This window comes from Aplidium turbinatum, chromosome 1, assembly GCF_918807975.1.
Source record: "Aplidium turbinatum chromosome 1, kaAplTurb1.1, whole genome shotgun sequence".
Classification (NCBI taxonomy): domain Eukaryota; kingdom Metazoa; phylum Chordata; class Ascidiacea; order Aplousobranchia; family Polyclinidae; genus Aplidium; species Aplidium turbinatum.
Genome location: NC_137472.1, coordinates 222,899 through 247,664, shown reverse-complemented (window position 1 = coordinate 247,664; position 24,766 = coordinate 222,899). Strand labels below are relative to the sequence as shown.

The 24,766-nt window shown below is 38.6% G+C and overlaps 1 protein-coding gene across 1 annotated transcript in view; it reads right to left on the bottom strand.

Annotated features, from left to right (window-relative positions):
- LOC145778495 (sushi, von Willebrand factor type A, EGF and pentraxin domain-containing protein 1-like) overlaps positions 1 to 24,766 on the bottom strand; it is a 178,906-nt gene that overhangs the window by 144,285 nt on the left and 9,855 nt on the right. Inside the window, exon 6 of the mRNA XM_082589985.1 lies at positions 2,922 to 3,103. Coding sequence (XP_082446111.1) covers positions 2,922 to 3,103 — 182 coding nt within the window. The remainder of the gene's footprint in view (positions 1 to 2,921; positions 3,104 to 24,766) is intronic.

The window sequence follows — 24,766 nt, the reverse complement described above, 5'->3', positions numbered from 1 at the left end:
ATGCTTATTGTAAAGGGCAAGAAGGTAGAAATATGACCAGTTTAGGTTTAGAAAATTCGCAAAGAATAAAAACTAAAAGTCAAGAAATTTCACATTTCTAGCACAATTCCTACTGAGAAATATTTCACTACCAAAGTGGGGCGGCCTCATAAAGCCCCGTGTCGCTACAGATAGAGTTAAGTAGCCTACACATATCATTCTTACAAAAGTAAAACTCTAAACCCTCTGTGATGACAGGTGTATAGTCATTAACGAAGCCACAATTGTGTGGCAAAAGCTTCACAATACACTTGAATTTTTCAATTACATGCAGTAGACTACTCTCCACTTCTTTATTCAGTAATGATCGCAGTACGCATCTATTTGGATCATTGGTAATTTTAAAGGAAGATTGAAAAGTTCATTCACAAAGTTTTGTTTTCAATTTTGTATTGAGCAGGCCCAATTAACCGTATCTGTTACTGCTTCCTTTTGGCGACAAGAGTTACTGGCCGAGACTATCAGGTCTACGTCTCTCTTATTGCAAATTACTCCGTCGGCCCAATTAAGAAGCAAAATAATTCCATATTCACTTAAAATCCATTTCAAAACTTTCACAGGGTTTTTGCTTTATCATTGAGTGCATAAATATTTCCGTAGGCTTATATTATTTTATGCGAATAAGCTACATGTTAAAGTCTCTGACTCTAACGTATTAATAATTGACCTAGCTTATGCAACCTTTTCTCCCATGATAGAAATAGTCTACTTTGGTGCGGTAAATAATTTTTCGTACAACAACTTTATGGAAATGTTGTCCGCTTACGGAGATGCCATAAAATAATATCGAGAAAATAAAATGAGAAATGTAATTTTTAAGGTTGGGGCGTTTTTGCAACGCAATTTCAAATTTTTTTGCTGAAGTCTTAGAATGTGCTGTTGCGTTCCAAAATCACTGGTAAACTTGGAATTAAAAAAACGAGTATCCCCTCCCTTAGTTTAAGCTTCAAGAGATGGAATTTTAACACGTATTGTAGAACGCTTTCTCAGGTCCATTTATGGCTGCAATTCCTTACGTGTTTTTGTTATAGAACAATGTGAAATTTCTTCTCTATGATTGATGCATTATTTTATTATCAAAGATCAATTGTTAGTAAAGATTCTGTCTCCACGTTTTCGTTTATAACTTATTTTTGTACCATGTACACCACAGTAAATCAGACCTTTCATACGACTACACATGTTTTTGGGGCAGTTGTACCTTTCTTGGTGTGTTGGCTGAAAACTAGCAAATGACTCGAAACACAATGAGCTGTCTAGATACTACCACCTTTCATGTGTTCTACGTGACATACCATACAAGCGTATGTTAGATACAGATACACTACAGCTCGTTGCTTTTACGTAATGACACGGAATGGTCTCATATTCATATACGTAAAACAAGCGCATGAGGTTGACTTCCGTATAACAATTTTGAGTATAAATAGTTCTCAGAATTCTGTTAAATCAAATTATAAAAGTGCACTTCTGAGATGTTTTTTTACTGATGAGCTTCTCCAAGATAAATTTCATCGCTTAACACTAGAAGCCCTGAAATATTTCCATACCTTTAAGGACGATTGCGGTCATTTTTGACCGGTTGTATGAAACGCGTTTTTTACCGTTTTTTCTTTATTTTAGTTCAAACATTGATATGAAACAATCAAGCAATAATTTTTTCGTCTTTTTTAGACGGACAAATACAAAGAAAACTATATATTTAAAAAACAGTGTTAATTCATCATGTTGGTTACGAGAGTCCGAGTTTAATCATAAGCTTGAATCAAGCAGAAGAAGTGTTTTCTGGCTGTTGTGGGCCATATAAGCCATTTGAAAGCTTTCACCTTCTTAAAAACCACACATAAATTTTGAATCTTTATAAAGTTTATGAAAAATAAATGACAAAATGACCAAAGTTCAAATTTTAATTAAAATAATAGATAATATTTACTTCCATGTACACTATAAGGATCACAATCAATTATGTCATCACTGAAAATTCAAATACAGAAGGACTTCATCACATCTGGAGAGTGTATTTAAAAAAGAACAACCAAGAAAATACCTTTAAACTTCCCATGTAATTGCTATGTTTACCAGCGTCATCAGATTGTCAAATTGGTTTGTCAGCAATAACTTCATGAAAAATCTCACCAGATGGCCACAATTTTTCAAATTTTATAAAGTGTACTGTAATGACATTTCCGACATATTGCGCCATTGATGATAATTTTAGTAGGCCAAATCAAATCACATCAAAAAGTAAAAAACATTTCTTAAAGGAATATTCTTTTATTGAAAAGTAGAAACCACTGCTCTTTTGTGAATATTAAATAAAAAATTAACTTTTTCCTGTGTTGATGTCTCAGTTGATATTTAATAAGAGGAATATGCAATAGACTTTTTTAATATTTAAAATTCATAGCTCCAAGTGGAGAAAACAGTAATGAAATTTTCTTTTCATAAAAAAGCGAAAAAAATAAAATAAGCACAATGTTGATGATGGAAACTCCCGTTTGTCACCAGCATGGCCTAACTACCGATAAGTTGAGAAGGGGCTCATGTTGCAACCTATTTATGATGAGCCCTGGTAAGAAGTTTGTGAAGCGAATGACAACAACCAGAGTCCGCAACTCACGGGCCACATGGGGCGGTAACAGGATAAACCCTCGGCCTCGGTGTCCGATCCCGATTTTGAACAAATACACTTCCCAGTGCAGGCAGCTCTACATGTCGCAAGTGAGTGACACTGTTGCAATTAAACTTGGAAGGCCTTACCAAAGTCAAATGAAACATCTTGGAACAATAACACAAGAGCAAGATGAATTAAAGACAAGAGTGTCTAAATTTTTGACTCACAAAGCGTACAATATTTGCACATGGGTTGTAATAAACCTCACCGCAGTCGCTAGCGTTGCTTCTCGTCATTGTGATGTCATCAATTTCAACAGCAGTCGGCACGTTGCCTTGTCTTGCTATAAATTGAATCTGTAATCCTTGATTTGACGCCGGGAAGAGGTGGTCGGTGTTGAGCCACACTCTTTTCGGATCTTCAGGGTTATAAAACATCCATATAACTTGTCTACAAAATAAATACAAAATAATTTACAGTAGACATATTTTTTTTATTCCATTAAAGCATGGATTTATAGAAGAATGTCACAATCAATATGCGTAGTCTCGCGGCAGGTTAGATTTTTGTTCTATTTAGGTGAATTTTAGTGTGTAATTCTGTTGTAGCGTTTCATCAAATACTGACCAATGGTAACCTTCAGTTACTAAATCTTTTATTCTAAATCCTGCTTCTAGAAAGTTTTGAGTACGTGAGATTCTGAAAACTTTTTTGATATGTTGACCAGAAGAATGAGTTCTTGTTATATAATATTACCCTAGTCTATGGAAGATTCTGGTCCAAGCAAACCTGTTATACTTCACAATGTAGATATTAACGACGTTCCCACATTGTAAAGAAAGCAACGGTCATGCTGCTAAAAACGAAACTCAATCTACTGTATTACAAAACTTGTTATAAATAGCCTCGTGATTTGATTGCAATTCTTATTAGAGTGGTATTGAGAGTTGTATATTATGGCGATTAGAAATTGTAATGAAAAGTATATTGAAGACGATTGTAGTGTTTTAGCCGATAATGAATATAGTCCGGCAGACGTATGACTGAACCTGGAAATTGTATGCAAAGTTTTTTTTTTAATAATGATAAGAATGATAATTTTGGTGTACATCCATATGTTTCGTTGACAAGGAATCCATTTAAGGAATTAAAACAGTTGCATATGATATACATCACAGGAAAATCAAAAATGGCTGCTGATATAATTTGCTGAATACTTACAGAAAATCATTATTTCTGCGACTTTGCTTGTGAAATACCATCTAACATACAACATCACTCACAAATGTCATCATTAGTTATCATAAATGTTGCCATTAGTAATGTACAAGCTTCTCTCACAGTCACAGGACAGTCAGTTGTGGTTATCATCTCGTCAATAAGTCAGTCCATAAATCTGTGACGTTGTCCAATTGAATTAAAATGCTAAGTAAGAGTCTGGCTGCAACCTGCAGCATAACACGCACGTAATATTGTACATTTCAAATCATCCCTTGTGCAGCTGCAAGAAAGCGTTCTGCAGGGGTTGTCACTCTTGCATCCACATCTGATCATGCGCATGACAGTTTCTGGGGCGAGTTCAACATTTGCGGGAAGGAGGACGGGTTGTAGCGTTTTAAGTTTCGAGTCTTTCACCCATCCGTACATTTCTGCATCAAGTTCAGGCGGATTGCTGTCTTTCAGTGAACGCCACACAATGGCTTGGTGATGGGCCCTTCTTACATTCTCTTTAAAGGCCTCACTTGTAGGAGGAAGGGAACAAAGTTTTGGTGGTACCGCAGAGGCCCGATCCGTTTTGGATGCCCATATCCTCCAGCGTGATTCGGACATTGATTTACTCGTAGTATATTGACTGTAACAGGCTGACATGAATGTGGTTGCCTGCGCAATCACTGATTCTATGGGAGAATCAATGACCACTAAAAGTGACAGTGAGTGACCATCTTTCAGAACCTTCAATGCAGTACTTTTGCCAACCCCATAGCAGCATGCTACCGTATCACACCCAGTAAGAGCATGGGCTGGCAGGAGTTCATTCACAAAAGACACGTGCTTCTCTACGGTTTTTCCAATGTCAATGACTGTTTGCTCCTTAATTGGTGATTCCATGGTGATACGATTTTTCATGCTTCCAGTGTGATAATAATGAAGCAAGAGAATGAAAACGTCAGTGTCATCGGATATCACAGTTATGTCACTGTCTTCATTATTTCGAGCAGACAGCATCATCTGTTGGACAATGATAGTGTCCGCTTCCTCATGACTAGTTGAAAGGTCCGCTCTCCTAATCACTGCACCACCATGGCTGATCTCAAATGGGGCAACGTCCTCAACAATCACTATCAACTTGTGACTTTGGGTTTATTCATGGAATGACTCGTCTTCAATCAGAAGTTTGACAACCAGGTTTATCAACTGCTTCTTGTTTTCGGTCACCGTCAATACAGTCTTTTGAGGTGGTAACTTGGTGTTCGATTGCAGCTGGTGGACTCGGCTAACTCCAGTGGCCCCAGCACTTCTGGTGACACTCTTAGTACTGTAATCGTAGTACCGATCGAACACTAGGTGAACGTCTCCAACTGTTAGTCTCTTGACAATGGCGTGTTTCAAGTTGTTTGCGTAGTCTGTAGTGGTGCCCTCTGCAGGCCAAGGAACACCCAGAGTAGGGCTGAACCATCAATCACAGCTACTGAAGTGTCACTTGCTGTTGTCCGAGCAGATACCTCAACCTCAGAATACCTCAACCTGAGAGAAAGCAAACCTCAAAACCTGCCAGCAATTGTATGACGTCATAGTATGTTAAATCCATTGTTTCATTACCAATTTATCCGTAAACAATTGTCGTTTCATCAGCAAGCTGCAGCTCAATGAAGAATACAATCATCATCAATTTAAAATATATATATATATATGAATTAAGTATATATTGCATATCGTGAATGGACTCATATCATCTATCAATTACGCAATATCATTAACAACACTGGATGTGTATTTTTATCTTTCAATATTTTAGATTATCACACACTAACTTCTGATATGCTGCTCTTGCCCGCTCGGATCAACCTCGCATTGCTTTTAATATGTCGATAAACATGATTTCCCGATCAACTCGATGCAACCTCCAAAGTTTCATTTCACTATTCTATATTTTTTCTGGTAACGTAGACTAGTCATATCTACGCTTCGATCGCTAGTCTCCCCGACCCAGCTGGGTGAACCTGCTCCAACGTCTGGCCGGTGCACATCCGTGCTCGTTGGTTCAACGTCAACACTTTTCCGGTACCGTAGGTAAAGCATACAATATATTCCCACTTATCATATTTTTTTTTACACCAATTAATTGAGCCTTTGCTCTAGATTTTTTATATAATTTTCGTCTCCCACGAGTATTTAAATTCTCCTTGTAGCTAAGCTTCTCTTCCTCGTGGGAGACATCAAAGGTTATCCGCTCTGCCTAAGGCAAGACCGGGTATAGGAGTTAAACGTATGTGTGTTGCGGTCACGTGATGGAGACGTGGGCGCTGCCCGGCTTTAAAACTTCTTCCGGTACCAGTCGCTCCACACGACGGGCCGCCCGGCCTGTCGTGAGCTGACCTGATTGCGGAAAGCTAAGCCCGTCTCCCTGGCCCGTTCCGCCATTTTAAATTTTGCGGACAAGTCGCACAAAATTTTTGATCCACACTTTCCTTCCACAGGTACCTAGACTCCTCAGCCTGGCCCCGCGACCTAAGCTGGTGGACTTCCCTTCCGGGTGCATCGCCACCCCATAATCACGCCGCTCCCCGCTTCCGCGGGGCGTGGCAGGCGGTTCTTTAACCCTATATTGCCCAGGTGGTGCTGAATCAGCACCAAGCACTTCAAATTTGCTGTCGCGGCTTAACCACTGGCTCCATACATCCAGATTTTTTTGACTTTTCCTAAATATTATCGAATTTTATTGTGTGTAAATTTGAGCCACCGATGTCTTATACTTTTCATGCAAACATATGCATTTTGAAATGTAATTGGTAAATTTTTGCTAAATTGCTCTTTTCGGAGAAGATTGTGTGTTTCTTTATTGCTCATATGGAGCGTCGCGCTAGCCGAGAATTGTCTGAAAACACAACCGCAAAAATGCGTGACTCATTTTCTAGTTGCCTTGAAGTTTAGCGTTGTCAATCAAACCTTTGTGCTGAAAGAGAATTTTTCTTCATACACAAACCTCTCATCCAATAACATCATATTGCTGCAGTAAACGTAACTTCCCCAGGAAACGTATAAAGGCGGAATGCAAAACCAAAGCACATTTTCTTGGTAGATGTAAATTTCTTTTTTATCAAAACGCTTGCTACTAATTTCATCGTTTGAACGGAACGCTGATCTTTAGTCAATTTGGTAAATAAAAAGTCTTGTTGTTTGCTATGAGATTCACAGCAATTGTAACTTATGATGTCACAATTCTTTTTGCGAGATGGACTTTTCTCTTTTCTATGAATTCCTTTCCTAACAACAAAACTCTACACATTTATCTACTATACCTTCAAAACTAGGAAGTGGCGATGACAATACAAAAAGCTTTCATTCGAAAACGCCATGTCACTGCAAACTTGAATTTTCTTCAGTCGCCTAAATGTTCAAAGGCCACTTGCAAAATGCAACCATATTTTCTGGACAGATTTATTTTTCATGAAAGTGCTTGGTGCAAGTTTCATCGTTTCAACGCAAATGCTGATTCGGTCAATCTACCAAGTGAGCATATTTCTTTGTTTACCTTTGTAGACAATGAATCTACGTTATGAGAGCGAATTTGTTGGCTGTGTCACTACAAAAAACGAGTAACCTATTTAGTCTAACAACGTATAGTTTTCGAAGTGTTCGATTAGAATTTGATCACTCTTCTCTGTGTACGTACTTGTTATTATTATTTTTTGCATCGATCATCTGCTTTAGGTTACCTAACTCAAAGAAAATCATAATTTGTTGCCGTCATAATGCACCGGCTATAGAATCCATCATAGTAAAATCTTCTAAATGGTGGCATTTCGCCCCATGATGGTCTTACAATTATTGTTTGTTCAACATCATTTCTCCTATCTTGGGAAGGAAAAGTGGAAAAGCGAAACTTGTGACGTCACAATTCTGCGCGAGGTGTATTTTTTCTCTTGGGAGTAATCTTCAAACGAAATCTATGAATTCCTTTCCTAACAACAAAACTCTACACGTTTATCTACTTTACCCTCAAAACTGGGAAGTGGCGATGACAATACAAAAAGCTTTCATTCGAAAACGTCATATCACTGCAAACTTGATTTTTTTCAGTTTCCTAAATGTTCAAAGGCCACTTGCAAAATGCAATCACATTTTCTGGACAGATTTATTTTTCATGAAAGTGCTTGCCTGGTGCGAGTTTCATCGTTTTAACGCAAATACTGATTCGGTCAATCTACCAAGTCAGCAATTTCTTTTGTTTACCTTTGTAGACAATGAATCAACGTTATGAGAGCGAATTTGCTGGCTCTGCCATACCTAGAAAAAAACGAATATTTACTCTAATAACGTATGGTTTTCGAAGTGTTCGATCAGAATTTGATCACTCTTCTCTGTGTACGTACTTGTTATTATTTTTTTGCATCGATCATCTGCTTTAGGTTACGTAACTCAAAGAAAAACATAATTTGTTGCAGTCATAATGCACCGGCTATAGAATCCATCATAGTAAAATCTTCTAAATTGTGGCATTTCGCCCCATGATGGTCAAATTTCCCATAGACGGCGAGACTATAGCTACGCGCTGTCGTAATGCAACATTGTACATTCGCCAATGACGTCATTTTAAGGGAAGTCAATTTGCAAGCGTTGTTGTGTCTGCTGTTCTCAAAATTATTTTTGTTCAACATTTCTCCTATCTTGGGAAGGCAAAGTGCAAAAGTGAGACATGTGACGTCACAATTCTTTTTGCCACATAGACTTCTTCTCTTGGTAATAATCTACAAACGAAGTGTATAAATTCCTTTTTTAGTAGCAACGGTATATATATCTCCCGCTTTACCTTCAAAACTGGAAAGTGGCAATGAGAATAGATACGGGCAACTACCAAAGTATTATTGCTGAAAGTAATATTAATACCAGTTCTGTACAAGTTTGTAGGCTACATTTTATAGTTATTATCAAACTTGAAGTTCTTTGTAGAGCAAGATAAAGTTTCTGAATAAGTCCAAGAATTTCAATATTCTTATTTAATTAATATTGACAAAATTAACTTCAATATCTTTCTATTCAAATAAAAATATTGCAATCAATATTTTTAAACCTTTCTTTCACTGATTAAACATTTATGTCAACGAAAAGACGACAACTGTTACATCAGTGCTGAGAAGGAAGCATTTGAAGTGAGCGTAGATACCTTCTTGTAAATTGCGGAGGGCTGACGCCTATATCCATTAGGAATGAAGCTACCCTCTTTTTCTTAAGCATCGCCCAAACAGACACTTGGTCACTTGCAGTCGGCAGACGTTGAATCAAAGCTAAAAAGGACTAATTTGGTGGCTGGTTTTTTATGTTCATGTAAATAAAATTTATTTATGTTTTAAAAGTCACAATCAGGGTCTCATTTTATAAGTTATTTTGATAATTATGAATCCATTTATCGAATGTGGGCAACAATTTCTAACATCTTTTATGCCTTTAACCTTCTAAAGATTTAGATATCTAGGCTATACTTTAGAAACGGCAAGATTAAATTTCACTACCGAAGAACTGCTGCAACAAGTATTGCAAGATTCTGACAATAAAGAAAACGATTATAATGAACTTTGTTCATCGGGTTCTGATGATAATGATGATGCAATGGAATTTCCATGCGTCGAAGAAGTATTTACTGATAGAAGTATTGAAACTGAAAATGAAGAACCACAGTATAGAAACGTTTTTGAAGCTGGCCGTAGAAGAAAAGTTCCAACAAAATATCGTCTGGTTCATGACGTCAGCTCTGCTTTAGACTCACAAAACTATGATGCTATGCAATATGATTCAACGGAAAAAGTATTCACAACCTATCTGGAAAAACCAAAAAATAAAAAGCGACTCTGGGAGGATCATCACTTGGGAAAACACTCAACCTGTGACCAGTGGAAGGAACAACCGAGCTAACGTCATACATGGACAAAGTGGAGTGAGAGGCATGGCTAAAGATGTTGCTTCTCCGCTTCAAGCGTGGCATTTATTCTTCACACAAAACATGCTAAGTCAAATCGTTGATGAAACCAACCGAAGAATTGTGCATTTGATGGCAAGCATCCCTGAAAGCGGGTTGTCTTCCATACCGTATGTAGGAGTAACAAACAACCAAGAAATGCTGAGTTTGATTGGTCTGTGCTATATCAGAGGTTTATTAGGGCAAGCTGGTCACAAAAGTGCTATGTTGTTTCATGATATTTTTGGCAACGCTGTGTTTGGAGCCACAATGAGCAAAAACCGATTTCAGTTTTTGATGGCTAACATTTCATTTGATGATTTTATCAGCAGATCAAGACGCTGGAAAAATGATCGATTTGCTGCTTTTTGTGATATTTTTGAAACATTCAGTGAAAACTGCAGAGAGCATCTAGTGATCTAGTGCCTAACGAATATTTATCCTAAGATGAAACGCTATACCCAACAAGAATGCAAATAGGTTTTAAACAGTTCAACCCAAATAAGCCTGCAAAGTACGGAATGCTTTTCAAATCTATCAATGCATGCACCTATCCCTTTACTTTCATCACAAAAGTATACTGCGGTAAGCCAGTAGAAGCACCTTATCCGTATTACATATGTGGTACAGAAGCAGTAGTGAAAGCAATGGTGTCGGAGTTGGCACAAAACATGAATTTACGGGGATGCAACATTTCCTATGATATACTGTATACACTAGCGTACGCAAGCCATGCCCCCCCCCCCCCCCTTAAAAATGTTTTAGTAGTTAACGACGTAATTAAGGCATTTAATATGTTTTGCATTGCTCTGTCAAAGCAATTAACAATATAGACTAAGCCAATATGAAATACATGGCCCAGTCCACCTACCCCACCCCAGGTATGCCAATGTAGCATAGTGTTCTGTCAGGGTTCTGTAACCTATTATAGTGAGAAAGAAATAGATAAAGTCCAAACTAAAACCATACTGGTATATCATGAAAACGTCTGGGATATCAATGGCCAGTGGCGTAGCCAAGGGGGAGGGGTTGGGGGTTACAACCCCCCTTTGGCACGGGTGTGACGTCACGATAATGAGAATGATGCTTTCAGTTTCTTTATGCTTGGGAATGATGCTTTCAGTCTAAAAAAAAATTGCCTAATTTTAAACAAAACTGCATGAAAAGAGCGAGTTTTGCCAATACCAAACATTCAAACATCTCAGCCAGGAATTAACAACAAGAAAACATAGAGACTTAGCTTCATTTCCAAAAAATGCCGAAGAAAACATGATCTTATCCTTTTTCTATGCCACCTGACAGCACCATTTTACAGGAATATTCATACCCACACGTTGTATTCTTGTATTCAAATAGAAATAATATTAAAATACTAAAGTTAACATACATACAAATTAACAATTTCCAGTGGTGCAATTACAGGTTACCTCAGTTCGGAAACTGGTAATATAGTTTTACATAGGCAACACACCTAAACTACTCTGTAGTAGTTGCTGACATCAGGCTACTGTTTCATAATTAAACACTTGATGATCAAAGTCAGACTCTACAGTTACATAAGATTCATAGCTGAAAGCATTTACCACTGCCATGTCAAGGTAGACGTCGATATGCGCAGGGGCGCGAGAATACACATGGTTGAAAAGAGAGGGAAATACCCCAGCAGTTGCAATGCGATAAAACATTTAATATATACACGGGGACAGTGATATCTCAAAACCTCAGTGAACGCAGGGCTCATCAAGTAATAAGATATCACTTCCTCAATACCACAACACCTCCCCTCTCACTCTGAAAATCCCTTGGAAGAGTTAATAATAAAAATGTTTATTTTGTTTGCGTGGTCTTGTAGACCGTCTGGGATTATGAAGGTTATTCGGTGAGCAATTGTCATGTCCTAATTCTGTTGAAATGCCGTCTGTGAGAGCATTGTTTTGACATGTTGCGATAGCGTCGTTTTTGTCCGAAACGGTAGTTGATACAACATATCGCGGACATAATTGCTCGATGTGTCTGGTCCAGGTAGGACCTCGTGGTTCGATCCTTACTCTCATACTGCGGGAACCTAAAACTTTCACAACGGTAGCTGGAACCCATTTTGTTGTCCGGGTTTGTTTAGGCCCACAGTATAACGCGTAACAAGGTGTGCCAACACAATATTGGTCTTTTTCAAGGGTCTCTGATTTCGCATTGTTTTTATTCTGTATTTCTTTCATCTGTTTGCCTTGAGCTAAGTGAGCTGGAGAAGGCAAAAGTGTGTCAATCTTGGTTCTGATACGTCGTCCCATCAGTAATTCACTTGGAGAGTAGTCCGTTGCTAGAGGTGTTCTTCTATACTGCATCAAGAATTCTTGTAGGGCATGCATTGGAGATAGGTTCGACTTTTTCAAAGCATTCTTGAAGGTCTGTACTAAGCGTTCCGCAGCACCGTTTGTTGCTGGATGATACGGCGCTCCGGAAAGATGCACAATTCCTCTGGCTTTGCACCAGTTCTGAAACTCTTCGGATTTGAAGGACGTAGCGTTATCTGTCTCAATCGTATGTGGGAAACCGAAATGAGCAAAATCTTTCTCTAACAACTCTGTAGTTGCTTGAGTTCCCACCGAACTTGTAGGATGAATGCACGGGTTTTTCGAGAATGCATCCACCAAGACCAACCAATTTTTACCCATAAAATTAATTGCATGATCTACATGCACTCTGCTCCATGGCTTCTCAATTTTCATCCATGGGTGATTTACCGCCTTGGGTGGTTTATTTTGGTGCTCAGCACAAGAAGAACACTGTTGACAAGCATCTACAATGTGTTGGTCAATCCTCGGCCAGTAGACAGCCGTTCGAACCAGTTGCTTCATTTTCTGCATTCCAAAATGACCTAAATGCAAAATATCTAGCACTTGCTTATGAAGGCTTTGTGGAATAACTAGTCTACTGCCATACAACAAACAGCCAGACTCCGTTGACAGAGACTCGGAGACTCTTCTGAAATCTTATACTGAATAAATACAATTAGTGTTTGGTTCAGTTGTTTGGGCAATAGGCCAACCTTCTCTTGTGTAGCGCATTACAGTCGAAATAACAGGGTCTTTAGATGACTCTTTGGAAAGTACTCCTGGATTTGAGGGATTCAATTGCAAACTCACAAGTTTAATAGAATTAACTATGAGGCCATCGTCATCTTCTTCCCCCTTATCAAAGTCAGGATCAGGGCCCACTGGGAGTCTGCTTAAAGCATCAGCATTTCCATGCTTTTGTGTTGAGCGATATTCAATGGAATAGTCGTATTGACTTAGCAAGAGTGCTCATCTGGCTAGTCGATTCGCAGCTAAAGCTGGTGTGGCTTTAGTTGGTCCAAAAAGCGACAAAAGCGGTTTATGGTCAGTAACCAATATAAAGTTTCGTCCATACAGATATTGATGGAACTTTTGCAGTGCAAAAATCATCGATAAGGCTTTCTTCTGGATTTGACTGTACCGACGTTGTGTGTCAGTCAGCGTTTTTGAAACATTGCTGATGGGTCGTTCACTGCCATCAGGTAAACGATGGAATAAGACTGCCCCGATTCCTACATTAGAGGCATCTGCTGAAATGCCAATTGGCAGTGTAGGATCGAAATGTGCTAATACAGAATCAGCACTCAACATCTTCTTTACATTAAGAAATGCATCTTCTTGCCATTGAGTCCACTCCCATGAGACACCTTTTCTTGTCAACTTGTGGAGGGGCTCTGTCAATGATGAAAGGTTTGGCAAAAATTTGGAGTAGAACTGCACTGATCCAAGGAATGAACGCAGGCCGGCAACATCTTTTGGTGGTGGCATGTTAATGACAGCATCCACCTTATGTCCCTTAGCTATGCCTGAATGAGATAATCGATGACCCAAATATTCCACACTTGGTTGGGCAAAAGCACATTTGTCTAAACGACATTTTAGTCCTTTTTCATGAAGGCGTTTTAACAAAGCTCTGAGATTTGTTAAATGTTCCTCGGCATTAGATCCGCTTACCAGAATGTCATCTAAATAGACGGCTACACCTTTCAGATCAGCAGTAAGCTGCATCATGATTTCTTGAAAGTATCCTGGGGCTGATGAGATTCCAAAGGGTAACCTCATTTGAAGTAATACTCCCTTGTGTGTACTTAATGCGAGTCTTCTTTGACTTTCAGGACTGAGCGGCACTTGAGTGTATGCGTCAGCCAAGTCAATTTTGGTAAATCCATGTCCACCTCCCAGTTTTTGCATTAATTCTTCAGGGAGTGGAAGTGGTTGCCGATGTGTGTCCAATCGACTATTTACTGTAACTGAATAATCACCACACACTCGAAGTTTGCCATTTGCTTTATGTACAGGCACAACTGGTGTACCATATTCATTAAACTGAGTGGACTTCCAGATGCCTTTAGCAATTCCTGCTTCCAAGGTTTGTGTCAGTTGACCTTGCAAAGCAAAAGGCACAGTCCTTGGTTTCCAAAACACAGGTTTAGCATCTGATTTGAACTTTACGTCTAGCTCATAACCTTTCAGACAACCTAAACCAGGTTCAAAAATCTCCGGAAACTCGTCACACAACTGATGACATGCATTTTGTAGAGATTTATCGGGAACTTGGTCCTCAAAAATATGGTTTACTAGTGTTAATAGATTATCCACTGAGATCTGTAGTTTTACGATAGCATCTCGGCCTAACAGATTGAGATAGGGTACATCAGTGACAATAAACTTGACATGCTTACCGGCTTGGAATTTTGCCTGGTTGTCTTGCATTATCACTGGTATAGAAAACATTCCCAGAGTTGACAGTGTATGTCCTGAAGCGGATTCGAATACTCCTTTGGTGTTTTCCAATGGTGGTTTTCCCAAATGGATCCAAAATTTCTTTGACATAAAATTATCACCTGCACCAGTGTCAATTTCGAAAGTGAAAAGTTGTTCAGCAATCTTTACCTCTTGTTGGAGTCTTGCAAAAGAATTGGTATGAGTCACTGTTTGACGTTTGTTGGAAACTGTTTTAACAGACTCTTCTTTTCTCTTCTTGAAGCAAGCAGGTTCAATATGTCCTTTCTTGTTACAATAGTGACATACAGCATCAATGAACCTACAATCTTTTCCAGAATGACCACTTTTACCACAACGACCACATTGTAGTTTACGGAAAACTTCTGCTGAGCTACTACTTTTGTGCTTATTCAGGCTTCTGTGTGTCTGTGGCTTTCTTTTGTTAACATAGTAAGCTTTCTGTTCCATTCCAAGAGAAGATGACCCACAAACTGTTTCCTTTGCTACTTTTGCTGCATCTTCAATTTCTAAAGCAATTTGGATAGTTTTGGCAATAATCAATGGTTCATCTTGTTTTTTTAAATACAGCTTTTAGAACTGCTTTATTGTTTACTGAACAGATAAACTTTGTGCACATGGCATCGTCTTGTGGGTTGGTGATAGATCCAAAATCACAAGTGATAGCATCTTGTCGAATTCTAGCTGCTAGTGAGTTGACACTTTCACCAGGCTTGCGCTTCATGTCACTCCAGAACTTATAGCGTTCTCTAACCACAAATCGTTTGGGGTCATACTGATCAGACATGCATTCTACAATTTTCTCTATCGGCAGTTTATTGATTTCTAGTGGTGGTTCTTGTTGTGCAGAAAGATTTTGCAACAACTTGTACACAACCACTGTTTGATTTACAAGAAAAACCTGCGCAACTTTATCCGGAGATACAGAATGCGTACCAATAAATGTCTGAAATCGTGCATAATAGTCCATCCATAATTCACATGTTGGGTCAAATGCAGTAAAATTTGGAATGGTAGAACTTGTTGTTACTGGTGTAGTTACAGTTTCAGAGGCTGAACTAGCACCAAACTTTTGAACAGTTTCAAGAAGTACCTGCATTTGTTGTTGATGTTGCTCATACTGAAGTTTTGTTCGTTAACTTGTTGCAGTTGAGCTTGTTGTTGCTGAAATTGCTTCTTAAGCAATCCAATGAGTTCTTTGTTGGACATCACCAGGCAAAGAATCAGCTATTTTTTAACAGCAAAAAAAATCAATTAATACAACAGGCTGGGCTAGGGTTCAAGGATTTCAAGCGCTGGGGCTTTTAAGGGTGCGAATTTAGGACAATGTGGTTGAAGAGGTGGTAAAGTCGGTGAGAGTTGGAAGTAGGTAACCAGTGATTATTCTCATGGTGGTGTTGAGAGCAGAGTCAATTTTGCTAGTGTGTGCGCTGCGGCACCAAATGGAGGAACCATATTCCGAGGTGCTGTAAACAAGTGCAAAATCACTTGTACCGAATGCAGATGTACTAGAACCCCAAGATGTTCCAGCTAAGCATCTCAGCAAGTTGTTGCGTGTTGATAGCTTAGCATGGAGGGCGTCAGCATGGTGTTTGTAGATTAATTGTCGGTCGAGATTCACTCTTAGGTTGGTGGAGCATGGGCTGTGTGAGAGTGGGTTTCCGTTGAGACTGATAATTGGAGCGTAGATTCCATGTTGTAAAGTGGAAAAGGTGTTACAGTGATCTTTGCCAGGCTCAGTTTCAGCATCCAAAGCTTCAGGTAGTCTGCGATTTGGGCCATGTCATCTGTAAGTGCTTCCTCTACCACATGCCAGTACTTGTCAGAATGGAGTAGTGCCAGATCATCAGCATAACCGTACTGGCGTGACGTAGTCTCTGGCATGCCACTAATGCAGATGTTAATAGTAGGGGTGATAAGTGTGATCCTTGCGGAACACCATTTCTTAAGCGGCTGGGCCGGCTGCTCTGCCCATCACTCGTCTTCAGAAAAAAGGTCCGATTTGCCAAAATGTTGGCGAGAAATCGCACTACCGTTTTGTCTGGGATCATGCGGAGAAACGTTAGGGTTAGCCTTTGATGCCACACAGTATCATAGGCAGCAGTGAGATCTACCAAGATAACTCCATCTTTTTTGCCCTTCTCGAAACTTTCCTCTATATCCTCGGTCAAGACTACTTGATGAGTCGTACAGCGTCCGTGCTGAAATCCAGCTTGTTCCTTTGGTAGCTGGGGATCAACAACTGGCTCGAGTCTAGTTAGCAGGAGCCGTGCCAGGATCGTATATGGGACGCAGAGTAGTGATATTGGACGATAGCTCTTGGGATCATCAGCTGGCTTGTTTGGTTTAAGTAGTGCTACTACAGTTGCATTTCACCAGATTTTAGGTATGGCCTGGAGGGTCAGGCAAGCAGAATAGAAGCTTTTCAACTATGCCAAACATTTGGGACCACTGTGCCTTAAGAATTCTGGAGGGATATAATCGGACCTTTGTCCTTTCCAACTTTTAACTTGTTTAATGACAGATGCAAGTTCTCTTGTTGCTGAAGGGGGCTAACAAATGGCCACCTGCATTCCTGCTTCACTGCAAGGGTGTGCTTCTTATTTGCCACTTTAAATTTGCCATTGGTAGTGATAAACCGTGAGCTTGGACGCGAATTCAAAAAGCTCGATCAAGCCATCGCGAATAGAGAACAATGCGACGATTCTGCATTCCGCCCTTAAAGTTTGACGCCAACAAATACTACGATATGGTTGACTGGCAGGCTCTCAATCTCACCGAGCCTCCTGTAACAATAAACAAGGGGGACAAAGAACGGCGAGAAATGATTGCAGCTAAGGACACTCCAGAACTTTTATTTCCTCGATTTCCGTGTCACACACAGGTGGTGGAAAGGTGCGTCAAGTTGGTGACGGAAGCGGCGGTGTGCGGGGTTAATTCACGAGATGGATTTATACGCTCACGCATTGAATCACGACAAGAAAATCCCAAGTTCGAGTCGAAACGTGACTATTTCATCTAAAGCGAGAAAGTTTGATACATATTATCATTTCCATTGCATTGCAATAAATCTCTATGCTAACCTCAAATTCAAATACATTTGCATGTATTTTTGCGTTTTTAGTCGATAAGTAATGGCCTGGTTGCAGATGAAAAATTTGTTCGATCGGAATATACTTTTAGCACAGTGTTCTATACACCCAATGGTAAGTTTTAGCTGCCCAAGCTAAGCAAAATGAAGAACAAAGTTTTACACCTCCCTAAATTGATCCACCCTAATGTAGAAGGAAATAGTAAATTTTCAAGTGGCTGGTGGCAGATCAAGATGCCGTCAGATCACTTTCTAATTTTGCACAACTGTTTTTAGTAGTAATTGGCAAGTTTTCCAACCCCAAGCTAATAAATTTTTTATAAAAAGTGTTTTCATTCCACCCTAAATTGCTCAGAAAAGTGTAGAAGATGAATTGACGGACAGTAGTGAGGGAGAGAGTGACAGTGAAGACTCTAGTGACAGTAGTGAGCTTACAGCCAGAAGCTCATTCAAGGGAAGAAATGGCCGTGTGCGGGTTACCACGTGTCCCCAACCATCAAGAACACGTGCATGTAATCTTAGACACACCACCGAGGGACCTCTTGGTGCTGCGAAAGACATCCAAAATGAAGTAGATGCTTTTGCTTGCTTTGTTGATGAAGATATGCTAAAACAGATTGTCAAGCATACTAAAGAACGTGCAAGAAGGGACTTGAGAAGAAAGGGCAAAGATACAGATGAATTGAAGCCAATTGACTTGTATGAAATCCGGGGAATTGTTGGTCTTCTCTATCTCGTCGGTGTGTATCGTTCTCAACACGAATCTCTTCGCACGTTGTGGTCATCTGGCCCGTCAGGAAGAGAGATATTTCCCGCTTCTTTCGGCCGTAATCGGTTTGAGCAAGTTGTGGCAAATCTACGCTTTGACAGTCGTAAAAATCGCAAAACGGATGATAAGTTTGCTCCTTTTCGAAAAATATGGGAACAGTTTATTGAAAATTGCAGAAAACATTATGCTGTAAGTGCAATGTAACCGTAGATGAACAACTGATACCATTTCGAGGTTGCTGTTGGTTTAGACAGTACATGCCCAGCAAGCCGGACAAGTACGGAATGAAGCTCTTTTTGTTGTGCGACTGCCCCTCAGGCCATATATTGGACGCCAAGGAAATCAGAGAAACGTTGGCTTGTCAGCTGATGTTGTGAAATTCCTTTCTAACCCACTGCAGTTTTCTGGAGTCAATATAACAACTGATAATTGGTTCACTAGTTCCCAGCTTGCTGCTGACTTCCTCCAGAAACAAGTCGCCTTGCTCGGTACGATGAGAAAAAATAGGCGAGAACTTTCGTTGAATTTGTAACAAGAGAGACGAGAAGGGTTGTATCAAGCTTGTTTGGCTTTAGTGACAGGCAAACGTTAATATCGTATGTGCCAAGGAAAAACAAAGTTGTAGTTTTACTATCAACTATGCATAATGATAACAAAGTTGATGCAGATAAAGGTTTGCCTGAAATGATACAAGACTATAATGCTACTAAAGCAACTGTTGACAAAGTTGACCAACTTTGTCACAACTACAGTGTGCAGAAAAGGACAAAGCGCTGGCCACTTGCCTACTTCTACAACTGCCTCAATATCAATAGCATGGTGGTCTTCCGAGCTAAATTTCTAGGAAGGGAAATAAAAGCAAGTCATCGACGCCGAATATTTCTGGAAAACTTAGGTATGAGTTTGCCTCATCCATGGCTAACAACGTCGAGCGCAAGTAAAACAGCTTCCAAGAGCTACTAAACTATCGCTGCAAAAATGTGGATACAAAATTGACATCGACTCTTCTCAATCATCAGCTACACATGAGGGTGGAAAGCGTAAAAGACGGCGGTGCCACATCTGTCCATCTTCTCTGGATCGTAAAACACCTCATGTGTACGAGGAATGTAGTGACCCGTGTTGTATCGATCACCAACAAGTCACGGTTTTATGCTCCTATTTTGCAGCATAATTCTTGTGCTTAGCGTCATCATGGCTACTACATTAGAGTCATCATCGTCATCATGGCTACTACGTAGTAAACTGCAATTTATTGCTTTTTTTTCGTTTTTGTTGAGTTTTGAAGTTATAAGTTATAATATTTGAAGTTCCACATTATTTCAATTCTTTTCTGTTGTTGACAGTTTGCAGTGTTGATCTTAAATTTGTTTACTTTTTGCACAAAAAAAAAATGTTGCATTTGCAATTATTTCAAATTTTGTTAGTTTTTTTCGAAGTATTACGCTTTGGAGTGTATAATAGTAAACTTGCAACACGGTGATTTGTTTCATAACCATACTTAAGAAAGATGTACAAATTGAAAGATAAAGCAATGCCCTTTAACAGGGCGGGTCATTTGAGACCCAGATAGGTAATAACGATTGGTGAAACACATAGGCGTTTAAGGGTTAAACAATAACAGAGATATCACTCCTAAAGCATAAGAAGAATCGACAGCCCCCCCTAAAACTGAGCAAGACTCAAGAAGCCCAACCTTCTAAGGGTTAAGAAATTTACAGTAAGTATTCAGCAAATATATCAGCAGCCATGTTGGATTTTAGTGTGATGTAATTCATATGCAACTGTTTTAATTCCTTAAATGGATTCCTTGTCAACGAAACATATGGATAGACACCAAAATTATCATTCTACACAAAATACAAGTGAATCTGTTTGTTTTTGTTTGAAGTTTGTAATATGGCAGCCATATTGGCGGCATTATTGCGTTTCTACATGATGCAATCCCCAACCAGTCAAATAAATAGTTTCAATGTATTCCTTGCCCCTCAAAACATATGGTTAGACACCAAAAGTATCATCCTAGGTCAAATACTAACTGAGTTATAGGGAGTTATCTGAAACGGCAGCCATTTTGGACGCCACCTTAAATTTCCCAAAACGCTCAAGGTTGCACGGAGTGCACCCAGCAGATTCTGAAAGAGTAGACCCTAGGCTACCAAAATCAATAAAAAAAAAATTTGCATAAATTTTCCAGGTTCAGCCAAAAAATTGGATTTGGCAACCGGACTAATAGTACAATAGATTGTAAACGTGGACGTTATTGCCAATTGTAAATTAGCGATCGCAAGTGGTAGTGTATACTTATTTTGAAATCGACAAAAACGTTTGCTGTTCAGAATTTGATTTCTTCATGTGCTGGAAGTGGAAAACTATTGATCAGTTCAACATATTTCATCTATCATCTAACAAGTAGAACTATTCGACTATTTATCTGACTGTTTAACGTAAATTATCAAAAAAATACATCATCTACTTTTATAAACTCTCACTACATGCAAAAAATAGAATTGTGACAAAAAAGTTATTCTATGGATCCTTGCTTTAAACTTGAATTGTTGCGACCGTGCCATATTTTAAACTGATTATCCTACTTTGGTATCATGTACTTTATAACGTTCGTGTTTTGTCGCTTCTACCTTTTTTTAGACCTCTGCTATGCTTGGCATATATTTCTTTCGTTGTGATGGTTAGAAATAAAATCAATCTGATCTGAACTTAAACTTTAAATAGAGTTGAACACCAGTGGTTACTGAGCAGTTATCTAATTATAATAGTTCTGAATTGCAGAGTGTTCCCTTGATTTATGCAAAGAGACAATTTCTCAGAACAACCTTTCCAACATCTCCACTCAGAGGAAATTTAAATTATAAAAGTCACCGCTATAGGGCAGTGCTTTGTCATCATCGGAGAAAATATTTGTTTCTTTGATTGCGCGAATTCTACCTGAGATGAAAGTGCAACCTAATATCATGTTGCCTTCGCATTGTTGTTGCTCAAGGATCCACAACATTAATTGGGAGGATCTTTATCTTTGGACTGAGAAAGCTTCTTTGAAGCTTCTTTAGAGAAGTATGCGAAACTGCTTCATCCGGCAGTTTCGCATACTTGTAAAAGCTTTAAGCAACCTACGCAGGTCCGATTTTTAACTGTAGTTTTCCAATCCCAAGCTTCAATTGCATTAAGCAAACAGGTCACAAACGATGAACTGAAGTACATTGTGTGTGGCAGTTATCCCTTATTGGAATACCTGTATACATTTTGTAAACACAAGGAATTGAATGCAACGTAAATTTCGTTAGGTTAACATGTCGTTTTTAATGGTAAATTATGATGAAAGATCATGGGATAATACTATTGACTTTGAAGGAAATCTAATGTCGACTTTTATTTTGCATTTTATCTATCATTTTATCCCTGATTTCGAAACCTAATTATCTAACGCATTGTTGCATTGTCAATAGAAAAATGGGGTTAGGTAACGAAGAAGGCTTTTATCTCCTGTTCAGCTCCACACCATGGCAAGTGAAGTCAGGTAAATGTAGGGGAAGGGAAGGTAATTTGATACGGAAGGTAATTTGATACACCCCCCCTACAGAAGTGTACAAATAATATTAGTCAAAAATATTATTATTAGGTGGAAGATCTGTGAAAATAATGCCTACAAAAATTGCACCATGCAGCTAACTCGTGCTTTTATGGCATAAAATTGCAAAAATGTGTTTTTTGAGTATTTTCGTAAAATTTTTAACTCATGATTATTTTCGTCTGGAAAATTAAAGAAAAGTTTCTCAAAGATGAAACCAAACTCATTTGACAGTTCATTGATAAGGCTTCAAGGGCATGTCACGTTTTTTCTGCAATGTGCATCCGAGCATACAAAAATCAGAATTTTATAACTTTTTTTGAAAAAGGTAAATTGATACATGTGGAGAAGGTAAATTGATACAGTATATTAAATTCTTTTTTGTGACTGTAGTAAATGTTGTCATTGATCTAGTTGATTTTAATAAGTTATTCTTTATTAACAAGACCTGCTACTTTGAGAAACAACTATTATATAGGCTTTTGTAAGCCTACACGCTGTCTGCTGTCAAAAAATGAGAAAAGCGCAATGCTCCCCCCTTGAATAAGAACTCTAGCCAATGATCCTTCCCATGTCCATTCCGCTGCAGAAGCTTTGCCGCACACATGGGCTTCAACAGTCGTCCTTACACCCAAGCACGCCAACCACATAATAAATTTTCATTTATTGCTTTGCTGTCAAAGGGGATTTCTGTATTAGTTTTACTGTATCAAATTACCTTCCGGGTGTATCAATTTACCTTCCGTGGAAGGTAAATTGATACATTTGAGTGACGTTTTTAAAATTTCAATTAAAAAAAAAGTAACAAAAATAGAAAAGTGAAAATGTTTTTAAAAAGTGTGTAAGGGATCAGGCTTTCATTTCAGGTTAAAATCAATAGTTTGTGTCACGTAATTTTCAGTTGACAGGCAAAAATGTTAAAAGTGTATCAAATTACCTTCCCTTCCCCTATCTATATTAGAAAGATATTGGTAAGCCAAAAACGACGAGTAAGCTGCATCAGTATAAAGTGGGCCAAAAGATGGCTTCACGAAGCAAGTGATTACAAATTGTCCAAATGTCTTTACAAATTGTCCAAATGTCTTTACAAATTGTCCAAATGTCTTTACAAATTGTCCAAATGTCTTTACAAATTGTCCAAATGTCTTTACAAATCGTCCAAATGTCTTTACAAATTGTCCAAATGTCTTTACAAATTGTCCAAATGTCTTTACAAATTGTCCAAATGTCTTTACAAATTGTCCAAATGTCTTTACAAATTGTCCAAATGTCTTTACAAATTGTCCAAATGTCTTTACAAATTGTCCAAATGTCTTTACAAATTGTCCAAATGTCTTTACAAATTGTCCAAATGTCCTTACAAATTGTCCAAATGTCTTTACAAATTGTCCAAATGTCTTTACAAATTGTCCAAAATTGTGATTACAGGTAAACTTAAATGTTTTACATCATGATCATCACCCGTTTGTTCCTATTGTAGTAGATAAGATCAGCGTTTGTTCCCGCTAAAATAGTTTCACCAGTTTTGCAACTCTTTTGCCACACATCCCAGTCGTCGGAGTTGATTCTATCCAGGTTCCTTGCACTTATGTCTTCTCTCACCAACTCTAGCTTCCTTTTTGGTCTCCCAATTTTCTTTCCATAGACAGAAATCTTCTTTGCCATCCCTCATGAAGCCTTGTCATCAGACATACGTTCCACATGACCATACTACTGCAAACTGTGACTGCTTAGAAACTCACTGATGCTTTATATCTGTGTCATCTATCTAATACTTTAATTTATAATTCTACCCTTCAAGTTTTTTTTTTACACATCATTCAAAGCATTCTCAATTCTGTTGTTGCTATAAATACTTCACCCAGGAAAACTGCATTTTTGACACAAGTACAAGCCCGATGCTAATCTGTCGGCCCAGTTGCCCAGTGAATGCTTATTCAACTGTTCAATGCATATCCAGGATGCACTGTAAGGATTTGGGTTCAAGTTAAGGTTAGGGATAAATTTGGGGCACACTTCATACACAGGCATTAGATTTTGTTTTACGGCTTGGTGTAAGGCAATGGTGTGCAACCTTTATTACAGGAGAGCCAGATATGAATAACTGGGTGAAACCGCGGGCCGCACGTTTATTTAACATATGATTTTTAGTAGTTGCAGGCACAAAAGAGTATTTTTTTTGTTATTCATATTATTCTTATATTAGGGGTTATCTCCTTCCAGAAATAATAACTTAGGACGCATACATTTCTGAAGAAAACTGCTATTCAAATTTACTGTCACACCGTCTTTAAACGAGCTCAGTGAGAAGTTTGCAGTTGGCTTTTTTCCCGACGGCTTTTTCCAAATTTACTTTAATGGATACTATACTTTACTTTGATACTTTACTTTAATGATCGCAATTCGAAGTCCATTTTCCAAGTGTTCGTCTGTCAGAACCCATCAATAGGGAGATTTCATGACGCCCGTTTTAAAAAAAAATGTTCGCACAAATACGTTGAGCCAAAAAGTGCCATTTTTGAAGCCATGGATTTTTCAAATGTGGAAAGTCATCTTAGTTGAAATGCTTTCGGTAAAAATCGCCAAGATTTATTTTTAAATACTTTGCTTTCAAATCCGTTTTCTCTTGAAGATCAATCGGTTCAAGTTATATCTTCTGGTGCTTTGTTAATGTCTGTGTTGAATGGTGAAGCAAAT